Raw genomic sequence first — 13,120 nt, 5'->3', positions numbered from 1 at the left:
TAGAAGTTAGAACACAGAGACGGGCCATTAAACCCAACTAACTTTGGTAAAACAAGGCTGGATACAAATTATTAAGAGGCTTTATTTTGCAGACAGCAAGTGAATGTACAGAGTGACTATTATGCACTCAATTCAATCAGTCTAACTTATCTTCAGGTAATAATACAAATTAATGAACCCGTCACATTTCCCCACAGTGGTTAGTTGTCGTACATGACTGAAATGAGGTAGTCTCTTAACTACCTTCCTGCATTCTAACTTCCTGAGCCTTGGTGAAAGCCTGCAGTAGTGGCTTTCTGGTGGTCAGTGTGTGTTCCTGCCCCTGTGTGCACAATCTGAGGAGAGAACCAATATCAGATAGCCTCCGCCAAGTGCCTGGGACACTAGCGGGGGAGGTGTTTTATTACATAGAATAGACAGCACAGAAACAGATTGTTTGGCCAAACCAATCCAATTTATCCTCTACGTTTGAGTTACTGAGACAGGCTGGCCAATTGTATATTGATTATAGCCTTTGGGGAAACTACTTCATGGTCTAGCTCATTAGCATTCTAACCAGCTTTAGTCTTCGTGCCTTATTAAAAACAAAGTTATGTGAATAAATCTTGCTTTAAATCGCAACCCTGGATATAACTTTCTCTTCCCCCCGCCAAAACCTTCCTGTGGAAAAATGGTCAAAGAATCCCTAACCATGATCGATGAATGTTTACACGTTATAACACAAGAGGTCGTGAGTTCAAAACTCACTATGACAAGTCATGAAACTGGGTTGAATAAAACCTGGTGTTTTGTGCATTGGCACCTGGAATGATGGTCTTGGGGCTATTGGGTTGTCATAGAAAACCAACTGGTTCATTAATGTCCTTCAGGGAAGAGAATCTGCTGTTGTCACCCACTTGGGCCGACAAGTGACTCCAGTTCTCCGTTATGTAGTTAACTCTTAATGCTCTTCTGAGGTGTCCTATCAAATGACTTGTTTGTAAAACAACTGCCCCCCACCTTCTTGAGGGCAGCTGGGGATGGACAATAAATACCAGCTTTGCCAGTGACACCCACATCCAGAGAACATATTTAAAAAAAAAAAGTGTTCATGTCAGTCTGTTTAGAAATGAAATCTGGAATTGCCCAGTAATTAAGTTTTCACTTGTAGAAAATAATTAACTAAATGAAGAGACAAAACTGGTACTGCAATTTCTGCACTAAGTAGGTGACTTTTTGAAACGGCGCAACTGTCTGTTGCTTTTGCTGAGCCAGCATCATTTTTAAGTACTGGCACTTGGGACAAATTAGTTACAAAACCTGCAAATATTCTCCCCAGTGCTTTAACTTTTTCGCCCTCTTATCCTGTCAGAAGCTTTCACTGAGGAGAATAATCTTGTTTCCACACTGTAATCTTTAAGATCTGGCAATGGTATTTAAAGATCATACTAATGATTTCCTCCAGAAACTTCATCAGCACAGATTGACAAAGATATTTTTCTTGGAAAGGATACCAATGTTGACTTAAACAGGGGAAGAAAGCTAATTAATTCTCAAAGTTAGTTGACTTTCTCATCAATGTGTTATGTTAATGGATTAAATAAAAGAATGACCTGCGCTTATTATTTTTCAAAAGAAAGTATCCATAGGGCAAAATCATGAGAATTAGTGACCACAACAGACCTTTTGTTTTTGACTCACTGTGGAGACTCCTTACCACTAATCATCAATGTTAATTCATCTTTAGTGCATGGATTCAGATCCAGTGTAGACAGATGGAACATAAGTGCTTTATCTTTGCAAGGTGTGAGCTGTGCCTCAGTGGTAGTACACTTACCTCTGAGTTATAGGTTTGAGAGTTCAAGACCGACTCGAGAACTTTAACCCATGATCTATGCTGGCACTCCAGCACAGTGCCTGGCTGTTCTTTGTGCAGCGCTTCTGGCTACTTTAAGTGCTACGGATGTTAACTCGCTGGGGGCTTCCTTGTAGTTCAACAGTGCTGTGCGCTTAATGGCAATGATAGGTTCCAGCTCTTCAAAGTGAGATTGACACCAGTCTGCACTCTGCTTCTCACGTTTGCCATAGGTGGTCATTGCTGAGTCACAGATGGCGTCTCTGATGTGGGCCCACTTCGTCTCTGTATCCCCTGCAGGAGTGTTTTGAAGGGCTTTTTCAAGTGAATTTAGAAACTTATGTAACAGCTGTGGATAAGAAATTCTGTTAGTGTTGATGCGCGGGCGGCCCTTCTGCTTGGAGTGATGTAGCTTCTTTGGTTTGAGTCTAACTTTGCTGCACACTAGGGAGTGGTTGGTGTCGTAGTCCGCACTGTGGAAGCTGCGTGTGATTTGGACACTGTTTATAGAGGCTCGCCTTGTGACGATGAGGTCCAGCTGGTGCCAACAACGTGATGGTGATGCAGAGGTTGTGATAGGTACACAACTCCAGCAGTCTCTGTCCATTCTCATTCATCCTTCCAATGCCATAGCGCCCAAGGCAGGAGGGCCATGAGTCATGGTCGGCCCCAACCCTGGCGTTAAAGTCCCTCAGCAGGAACAAATGTTCAGTATTGGGGATGCTACTAATGATATTATGGAGTTCCTCATAGAACTGGCCTTTAACTTCAGGTGGGGAGCAGATTGTTGGAGCATAGATGCTGAGTAGGTGTACTGGACCAGAGGCGGTGAGCAGACGGATGGACAGTATGCGTTCCGAGCCATTTGAGGGAGGCTCTATCATGCTGAGCAAAGAGTTTCTGATGGCGAAGCCCTCTCCATGCTGTCTTGGTTCTTTAGGATCCCTACCCTATGTGGTGACTGCAACGACTACCGTGGAATCTCCCTACTCAGTACAGTGTGGAAAGTCTTCGCTCGAGTCATTTTAAACAGACTCCGGAAGCTGGCTGAGCATGTCTACCCTGAAGCACAGTTCGGCTTTCGAGCAGAGAGATCCACCATTGACATTATGTTCTCCCTTCACCAGCTACAGGAGAAATGCTGCGAACAACAGATGCCCCTCTACATTGCTTTCATAGATCTCATCAAAGCTTTTGACCTCGTCAGCAGACGTGGTCTCTTCAGACTACTAGCAAATATCGGATGTCCACCAAAGCTACTGAGTATCATCACCTCATTCCATGACAATATGAAAGGCACAATTCAGCATTGCGGTGCCTCATCAGACTCCTTTCCTATCCTGAGTGGCATGAAACAGGGCTGTGTTCTCGCACCCACACTGTTTGGGATCTTCTCACTGCTGCTCTCACATGCTTTCAAGTCTTCAGAAGAAAGAATTTTCCTCCACACTAGATCAGATGGCAGGATGTTCAGCCTTGCCCGTCTTAGAGCGAAGACCAAAGTGCGCAAAGTCCTCATCAGGGAACTCCTCTTTGCTGATGATGCTGCATTAACATCCCACACAGAAGAGTGTCTCCAGACACTCATCGACAGGATTGCGGCTGCCTGCAATGAATTTGGCCTAAACATTAGCTTCAAGAAAACGAACATCATGGGACAGGATGTCAGAAATGCTCCATCCATCAATATTGGCGACCACGCTCTGGAAGTGGTTCAAGAGTTCACCTACCTAGGCTCAACTGTCACCGGGTAACCTATCTCTCGTGCAGAAATCAACAAGCGCATGGGAAAGGCATCTGCTGCTATGTCCAGACTGGCCAAGAGGGTGTGGGAAAATATCACACTGAAACGGAACACAAAAGTCCGAGTGTTTCAAGCCTGTATCTAGTACCTTGCTCTACGGCAGCGAGGCGTGGACAACGTATGTCAGCCAAGAGCGACGTCTCAACTCTTTGCATCTTCACTGCCTCTGGAGAATCCTTGGCATCAGGTGGCAGGACCGTATCTCCAATGCAGAAGTCCTCGAGGCGGCCAATATCCCCAGCATATACACCCTACTGAGCCAGCAGCACTTTTGAGATGGCTTAGCCATGTGAGCCGCATGGAAGATGGCAGGATCCCCAAGGACGCATTGTACAGCGAGCTCGTCACTGGTATCAAACCCACCGGCCGTCCATGTCTCCACTTTAAAGATGTCTGCAAACGCGACATGAAGTCCTGTGACATTGATCACAAGTCGTGGGAGTCAGTTGCCAGTGATCGCCAGAGCTGGCGGACAGCCATAAAGGCGGGGCTAAAGAGTGGCGAGTCAAAGAGACTTAGCAGTTGGCAGGAAAAAAGACAGAAGTGCAAGGAGAGAGCCAACTGTGTAACAGCCCCGACAACCAATTTTATCTGCAGCGCCTGTGGAAGAGTCTGTCACTCTAGAATTGGCCTTTATAGCTACTCCAAGCGCTGCTCCACAAACCACTGACCACCTCTAGGTGCTTACCCATTGTCTCTCGAGAAAAGGAGGCCAAAGAAGACTCCAGCACAGAACTGAGGGAGTGCTGCATTGTTGGAGGTGCCATCTTTTGGATGAGACATTAAAGTTACTCTCTGAGGTGGATGTAAAAGATCCCGTGGGATTGTTCAAAAAAGAGCAGGGGAGTTCTCCCCAGTGTCTTAGCCAATATTTATGCCTTGTCCAACACCCCTTAAAATCCATTGTCTGTTCAATTAATATATTGTTTGTTGGATCTTGCTGTGCACAAATTGGCTGCCTCATTTCGCTGCATTGTGACAGCAACTGCGCTTCAAAAGTACTTCATTGGCTGTAAAGTACTTTGGACTTGAAGTCGTGAAAGGCGCTATATAAATGAAAGTTCTTTCCATTCTAAATGATCTGAAAATCAGTTCTTCCTGAATTAAGTTATTTTTAATCTGCTGCATAGGAAAATACACCGATGGAGGGTTAATAAGTAACAGAGAAGAAGCTACTCATTGTCATCTGCTGCTTTTTTTTAACAGTTGGCAGAATGCCAAGCTACATGTAGTAATGTATTTTGTTGATCTTTGGTCCAGTCCTGCAGTAAACAATCCAACAAGAAATAATTTGGATTGCTGACTATGACGATTCCAGTATTTTGCAGTGTCTGAATCCCAAAATGATATAAGTTGCTTCAATAAACAATTCCTCCAACTAATTTAAATCAGAGCCTGCACTCTATCCAGCACTGCTCATATTACTGTAACCTTACCCCAGTAAGGAGTCAGGACAAAATGTAGCTCAGCAACATCTCTCTGAATCTCCTCATCACCAAAGTCATAACACTCAAAGTCACAAATCTGACCAAATATGAGCTTCATCCTGTAGCTTTTTAATTATTAAAGGCGACTTGGCTGTGTTTTCACAAGTCAGGAGTATGCTGGAATACTCTCCACTTGCCTGGATGGGTGCAACTCCAACAACACTCAAGAAGCTCGACACCATCCAGGACAAAGCAGCCCGCTTGATTGGCACCCTATCCACCACCTTAAACATTCACACCCTCCTCCAGTAGTGCACCCTGGCTGCAGTGTGCACCAGATACAAGATGCACTGCAGCAACTCGCCAAGGCTCCTTTGACAGCACCTTCCAAACCAGCGAACTCTACCACCTAGAAGGACAAGGGTAGCAAATGCATGGGAACACCACCACCTGCAAGTTCCCCTCCAAGTCACGCACCATCCTGACTTGGAACTATCTCGCCGTTCCTTCACTGTCGCTGAGTCAAAATCCTGGAACTCCCTTCCTAACAGCAGTATGGGTGTACCTACCCCACATGGACTGCAGTGATTCAAGGGCAATTATTCCTGTGAATAAATAAAAAGTTGTGTGTATTTTCAAGAGGTTTTGAGGATGGTCAGAGTTTTGTTGAAAGTTTCCCAAAATTCTCATTAAGAGGATAGTTGATAGATACCCTTGCGGTGCAGTAGTTTAAAGAGCATTGATGTGACCAATGATGAGTGTCCTAAGTCCAGGTGGATTCACCAATTGTCAAAGCAAATGGCACCATCATAGTCAGATTTCCCATTCAAGCAATGTTTTCATTTCACAAGTTTTTTTTCACCCCCAAGTCCAATTGACCACTGTTCCTTTTTAAGCTCAACTCTTGCCCCCAAGGCAGATCAATGCCTGACACATCCCATGCTGTTCCGATGGTATGTCATTGCACTTCTAATGAAGATGTAGCACTCTTCACACTGCAAATTGGGTCCTTTGAGTGCAGTCTAAACTTTACTAAAAACATTTAATAATGATACTTTTATATCGCAATCAGCAGCACTTCACATTTTACCTGAGGACTTGCTTATTTTGCACCTTGGTGAATTAAAGCATTGTTTAGAAATGGGTCAAGTATCAGAGTACTTTATAGATTTGAGCTATTGTGCATTTCCACTAAGCCAGGCTGTCATTAGATATGGTGTTCCTGTGATTAATCTCCGTTCCATCTCACCCTAGGAACTATGCTACTTTCATATCTGCACAATGTTTAAGATATAAATCAGTTTAACCAGCTGTAACAGTACTTGAAAATGTGGGATGTTATACACCTCAATTCTTTGAACCCCTTTTTGTAATTCTAGTTGAGTATATTTAACCTAAAGTACTATTTTTTTCTCCAACTAAAATATTTTTTAAATGTGTTCAGTTTTCATGTATTTTCCAATTTTGTTCATTTTTAAAAAGGTACTTCCAGTTTGGCAGGAGCTTTCAAACAATGTGGGTATGAATGTGATTCTGCCCATTGGAAGTTTCATTTTGGTTTTAAACTGCAACGTAGCATTGGGCAGGTTGCACTGAACCAGGTGCTGATCAGTGAAAACTGCAGAACCTAACACCGTAACTAGGTGTAAGGGTACATTTCTGATAACTCCCACCGAGTTAACATTTAAACAGCATTAAAATCTCTCTCTCAATGTTTTTCCTTTTGAAATATTTAGTCTGGGTACAACATTGTGTGTTTTGTTTTTATTTGTTCATGACACATTGCTGGCAAAACTGGCATTCATTGTCCATCTCTGGCTGACCTCGAGAAGATGATGGTGAGCCACCTTCTTGAACTATTGCAGTCCTTATGGTGAAAGTGCTTTCACAATGTTAGGAATATGCTAATTTACACACTTGCACTTGTGCTTTCTAGCAAACAGTTGGTGATCAAAGTCGTAACTAGAATTGTTTGAAAGCTGCACAATGTCTAAAAATGAGGGCGTGTTAGAAATTCCAATTTTTTCCCCCTATGCATCACAAGCAGAGGATCTCTTTCCTACGCTTTATGGTGCTGTCCTGATTAACATTATATTTTTGGCCAGAACATCATTTCAGAAAGAATGTTTGAGGACAGCAGGCTTATTTCCTGGGAAAAGAGACATTATTTGAGTCTGTCCTGTAAGGGGCCAGTTACCTCAGCGGTTACGTGGAGAGCGAGGTTGGGAGTGAGTTACTGCACTGTTAATTCACTTGTAGGGATCAGATTACATAATAAAACAGGAGAACCAAGCTCCATCAGTTTACATCATAATTTTTTGAACTCCAGACGATCCTTTGTCCGCGACTATGTTCTGGAGCTCCGCTTCTTAATAGAGCCCAGTTTCATTTACCTTTTCAGAGTTTCACCATTAACCTCATCCCTGATTTTAATCATTGCAGCTTTTAACAGCCCATGTATATTTTTATAGACCTGTGTATCACATGACAGGAAGGGGTGTTTTATGACGTAGTGCAGGGCTAATAATGCTATTAGATGACAGGAAAAAGGAGAGCTGTATGGACACTTTTTTTTATTAAACAGAGAGTCAGGCAACTATTAGAAAATAACGATTTAAGTTTGCACAGTGCTGAAGACTGAGTAGACTGGGGCTCTTTTCTCCAGAAAAGAGTGACTGAGAGGTGACCTGATAAAGGTCTTTATAATGATGGAGGGGTTCGAGTGTGGAGAAGATTCCACTTGGGGAGTCCAGAACTAGGAGCCATAAAGATAATATAGTCACTAATAAATCCAACAAGGAATTCAGGAGAAGCTTTTTTCCTCCAAATGGTTTGAGTGTGGAACTTACTACCGCAAGGAGTAGTTGAGGTGAATAGCATAGATGCATTTAAGTGGATGCTAGATAAACACATGAGGGAGAAAGGAATAGAAGGATGTATTAATAAGGATAGATGAAGTAAGATGGGAGGAGGCTCATGTGGAGCATAAACAGCAGCATTGCCCTGTTGGGCCAAATGGCCTATTTCTGTGCTGTAAAATTCTGTGTACAATATATAATGCTCTTTCCTCCATTTTGCCCAGACCGGCAGTACCATTTCTACCTGGATTATGTGGCACTGTGTCACTTTGCATCATTCTACTCAGTCCCTTAAATATTTGTTTCCCTGTACTCTGTTACATAAAGTGAGGCTATTGATTTTGTCAAAGTTTTGGAAAAAAAACTCCAGAAAACAATGGAGCCTCACTAAAAACAACGACCAAATCAATTTTGATCCATTCCTGTCTTTTTGGATCTGTTGTTCTTTGAGTTTTTTTTTTAGAAGCTTGAATTGATTGATTTCACAGCCAACAATGATTTATTTCTATCCAATTTTATAGCTGTCGTAATATGTGCTGAACCTGTTACTGTTGCTATTCATGAACTGTCAATGCAAAAAGAGAATTATAGTGCAACGTGACAAGGACACAGCTGTTGCTGTGTAATAAGTTCAGGCAGCAACAAAATAACAATTGCAAGGACCAGTAGAACAGTAATTTTCACCAAATGGAGAGCTCTGTTCCTGATATTCAGCAGGAGCTGAAAAACAAAATAATGATATGATGTGTACTGTCAGCATTCTTAGTCTAATGGCTGGTAGAGCGAAAGTTTACGACTGTGGAGAATTTAATGAGTGTTTGTGCTATTTCTGTGAAGTAATATATCATGTTTGTTCAGCTGCTGTCACGGTTAGCTGCACAACCGGAAAAATTGATGTTTTGTTTATTCCCCCACACCAACCCCCCGCCCCCCCCCCCCCCCACTCCAAATTCCATCACCACTCTGCGTATTCTAAAATAAAACATCATGTCTGCATGAAGCAAATATCAGCATTTGAAATCAATCCAGATTCTATGTTTGCACCTCAGAAGGATGTCGCCTTTCGATTCCTTGCAGTTCTGCAGTTGGAATGTAAGGCTGTGGCAAATTCTTAAAATCAGAGCTGTAGAAAAGGCACATGCATAAAGCGAATATCGACCTTTTTGGAATTGTGTTCAGCTGTTGTTTTCATTGTAACCTTGCCAGTAAGTGTTTAGACTGTTTCCTGCAGTTTCCAGATAAAATGTTTAGCAGAAGGAAAAGAAATTATGTTCACATTCACTTAAAAATCTAAACAAAATTTATCTTTTAAAAGCTCAGATGTAGAATGTGTCTCGAGTTATAGGTTGGAATGCCCTTTGAACCTCAGACAGATCCTCTTCCCCCTGCCCCTCCCCATCCAAAACATTATATACATTATTTTCCAGAGGCAAACCACCTTAAGAGGTCGAGTGGATTCATAAGTCCTGATATTTGAAGAAAATTAGCCATCTTTACCGAATCTAATAAATACAGGGAGGCAATTTGTCAAATGGCCCATTTATATTGCTGTAGACTATATTCTGAGTCTAGTGCAGAGGCAAATAGTCAGGATTAACAGTAAACGGAAGTTTGTGCATTTAAGAGCCAGTGATTCAGGGATGGTTTTTTAAGCTTAAGTCAAATCCCAGGAGCATTCTGCTGTTTGTACTTTGAGACTTTCCCCTTTGCCTGTTGTTTTTTTCTGCTGGTGAATTTTATGATCTGACCTGTCTCAGAAGCAGCAGCAGATTAGTCTGGATATCAAAAACAAAACTGATCGCCTGGAACAAGCAAATCTTGTGTTTTGATTCCGAATTTACCTTAGTCATGACTCTACAGATACAAGGAACATTTAATTCTAGATTTCCTGCAGCTGGCAGAAGGTCTCCAGCCCAGCTGTGTTAAATGTATTTTTACCCTTGTCTCACTGCCAGCTTCTGAGCTCTGTGAAAAATAAAATAAAATAAAATGTTTCACATCCCAGCTGAACTGTTAAGAGATTTAAAAGGGAAGGTCCAACCATAGGCACCTAATTTGCTAACCAACACAATGAGCTTTCTTTTATTTTGAAGATGGCCTTGTATTTCAAAAGGAGGAGAGAGAGACATTTTCAGAAATCTCCATAGATGGAAAAGAATGTTGGGTCATTAATCTTGTCGAGTCTCATCTCATCTCACTGAATTTAAGGTTTCCATTCTGGTCCAGACTCGGCTCAGTGTAAGAATGTTCACACGATACAAGCATTTTTATTATATGAACTCAAATCGATTAAATCGCAAGTAGATTACGAGCGTAGAGCATCATTATTTCCAAGAGGCTGGTAATTCTGTGATACTAAGGGAAGAGGAGATTGAAAGGCATTGTACATGGTGTCTGTACAGAGAGGGTAAAAGTATCATCCCTGCAGGAAACAGATGAACAGTTTGGTCGCTGCCAGTTTGCAGCTTTGCTGACTATTAATTCTATCAATGAGGTGGAGGTTCGGTCAGTGGTCTCCTGGGTTTATTTGTGATATTCTCTTAACATCCTCAGAGCTGGAAAAAAGAGGCATTCTAACTTCTGCACTTAGCTATTCAGTGTTGTTTCTCATTGTTCTTCCTCCACTTTTCAGTCATTAGATTTTCCTCGTACACTGTGTGAGCAAGAGATTGCACAGGATGGAGAATACTGCAAGAAATATTTTTCTTTTTTTGCCTCTCACATTTACTGGAACTTAATGTGAGCCAAATTACTATCCAATGCAATAATGTGTTATTCATTATGTAAATGTTACTATAACATTACTGCAGGGACCAGGAATTTAGCTGATGCTCATTATTTTGGTATCAGTGTGTGTTTCCAGTGCGCAGAGAACTTTTTCCAGTTTTAGCAGCTGTAACATATTTGAACATTCCTTGTAATGGCATCTAATGATAAATATACCCTGTGGTCTTGAACTGAAGCATTATCGCTGGCAAATTGCCATTTCACTGGCAGTGAGAGCTTGTTCATGTCCCCTTCTACATGGGGAATGTGAACTAATATCCACTTCTGATGATATCTGTGCTCTGAAAATAAAATATTTGCAGGATGCCATGGTTAGCTTTCACAGGTTCGTGAAGAACAATACTTACTCAGATGCAGTGCTGTTATGTTTCATTATATTGCTATTTAAAGCCAAACACTCTTTAATGTCAAAATAGATTTCTGAGTGACTTGTTGGAACACAAGCTAATACTTATAATTGCTTCAGTCAAACTTTAATGCCCACTAAGACCCATTAATGATTGCAATCCTTGGGATACCAAGCAGAAATTCTGCCGTATCCCCATCCCCCTTCTCTTTATTACGTATTCCTCCCTTCTCCAGGGTTGAGAAAAAACAAAGAAGAATCTGTCTTGTGGTCTCAAATATTGATTTTTTTTTTTTACCATCACTTTGCCTCCCAGTGACCAAAAGCAGGAAAACCACAGAGAATGCAAAGTATTTTCCAAGGCCCGCGTAGTCGATGCAGTCTGGTGTGTTTCTCTGAAAGACAGCAGCATCTTCTCCCCACTACCCCAACATTGGGATTCGTTTTGTTTTTACAGTAAGGGGCGTGGAGTTAATAGTAACGGTGGGCTGGCTGGCTTGTGTGCACTGAGTTTCTCACCGTGTGTGTTTTACGGCTGTTGCAGACTGATCCTGCCCTACGAAAGATATATCAAAGGGGAGGAAGACAAGCCTCTACCTCCAGTCAAGCCTCGAAAGCAGGAGAGCAGCCCCCAAGAGAGTGAGAGCAAGATGAGGGCAGCTGGAACCAAACGGAAGACTGAACAAAACAGAAAAGTGAAGAGAGAAAGGGACACCGTTCAGAAAGTGAAAGAGTATTCTGAGGTTAGTGCTGCTCCCTCTAAATCTGGTTCGCAGGTCCGGGTAATAAACTCATTATTAAGTGTAAGTTACATTCCTCCAAAAAGCCGAATACTTCATCGCGCCAAGACCTTCCGGCTGTGGGAAATTAAAGTTAACTTGATGGAACTTTCCCATTCATTTCATTTCCATGGTTGGCTGGCTAACTGCACAATACAAGCATCGCTAAGCTACAACTACCTTATATCAGCACTTCTGCAAATGTTTCTTCACATCAAGCGCTCAACAAAATTCTAGTTTGATCATAGCACTGAGCAATGTAATCGCAGCATAATATTTAGCTCCTCTTCTCGTTGGTTTTCAGAATATATACCAAAAAGAGCTTCTATATTTGCTCAACTGCAAAGATAGAGTGATTCCTACAATCCAGTGTTGTGTTTTGATGCATATTATCGCCATGTAGTTCAGTGCATACTATTGCTGTGTGGTGTGGGGTGCACTGCTGCTGTGCGTTATGGGGCATGGTGCTGGCACGTGGTGTGGTGCGCGGTGCCGGCACCTGATGTGATGTGCGCTGGTTAGTGCGTTGTTGTGCAATTTAACACATGCAATCGTGAGTTTACCTTTGTACCAGCTCTGTGCAGTTTGGAGCATACAGTCGCTAGGTAGCACGACACATACCATCGTGCTTGGTTTGGTCTTTGCCTCTGCTGCTTTTGTTGGTGCATGCCAGTGCCGTACATTTTGGTAACTGCCTTTACTGTACAGCTTGTCACACAGCATTGTCATGAGGTTTGGTCCCTGCTGGTGGTGGTGTAAAGTTTCAATCAGCCCCCATGCCATGCTTGTGGGTCACAATTCCTGGGCTATTTCCAGAAAGTTTAGTTTAATACCAGACGAGTGGGTAGTTATCTGAATTAGTGTTGATGATTTTACTTCATCCTGAAATAGTTCTGAGTTTATACAGTGCACGCAGTATAATGAACTAAATTATTATGAATTTTCCTTTGATATTTGACCACACTGATAACCTTCTCTAACCACAAAGGTGGATTAGGAGGCTGCAGTTTCCACTCAAATGTTTCTGGCAGGGAGGACTGGATTCATACTTGTCGGGAAAAAACGCAAAAGGAATGTCTTTTTATTTGTCTCTAAGCAGTGGAATGCTCCCACCTAGTGGCTTGGTCGAGAGCTGACCAAAAAAAAGAACTCACTGCTGGCGTTGAACATGGTAACAACTTCCATCCATCTCTGGATTTGGATGCTTTGAATCCAGATAGTGAATTGTGAAATGGAACTGTCTTGTGTATAGTCAAAGATCATTCCCATTGGTACTTTGACCAGG

General features: G+C 42.2%; 1 protein-coding gene across 1 annotated transcript in view; it reads left to right on the top strand.

The window, feature by feature from the left end:
- The window catches only part of arid5b (AT-rich interaction domain 5B), a 132,236-nt gene that overhangs the window by 103,266 nt on the left and 15,850 nt on the right, over window positions 1-13,120 (top strand). The window contains exon 9 of the mRNA XM_068052444.1: window positions 11,601-11,799. Within this exon, the coding sequence (XP_067908545.1) occupies window positions 11,601-11,799 (199 nt within the window). The remainder of the gene's footprint in view (window positions 1-11,600; window positions 11,800-13,120) is intronic.

Source organism: Heterodontus francisci, chromosome 20 (assembly GCF_036365525.1).
Source record: "Heterodontus francisci isolate sHetFra1 chromosome 20, sHetFra1.hap1, whole genome shotgun sequence".
Taxonomy (NCBI): Eukaryota; Metazoa; Chordata; class Chondrichthyes; order Heterodontiformes; family Heterodontidae; genus Heterodontus; species Heterodontus francisci.
Note: the sequence above shows the minus strand (reverse complement) of the source record. Positions and strands in the feature narration are given on the sequence as shown.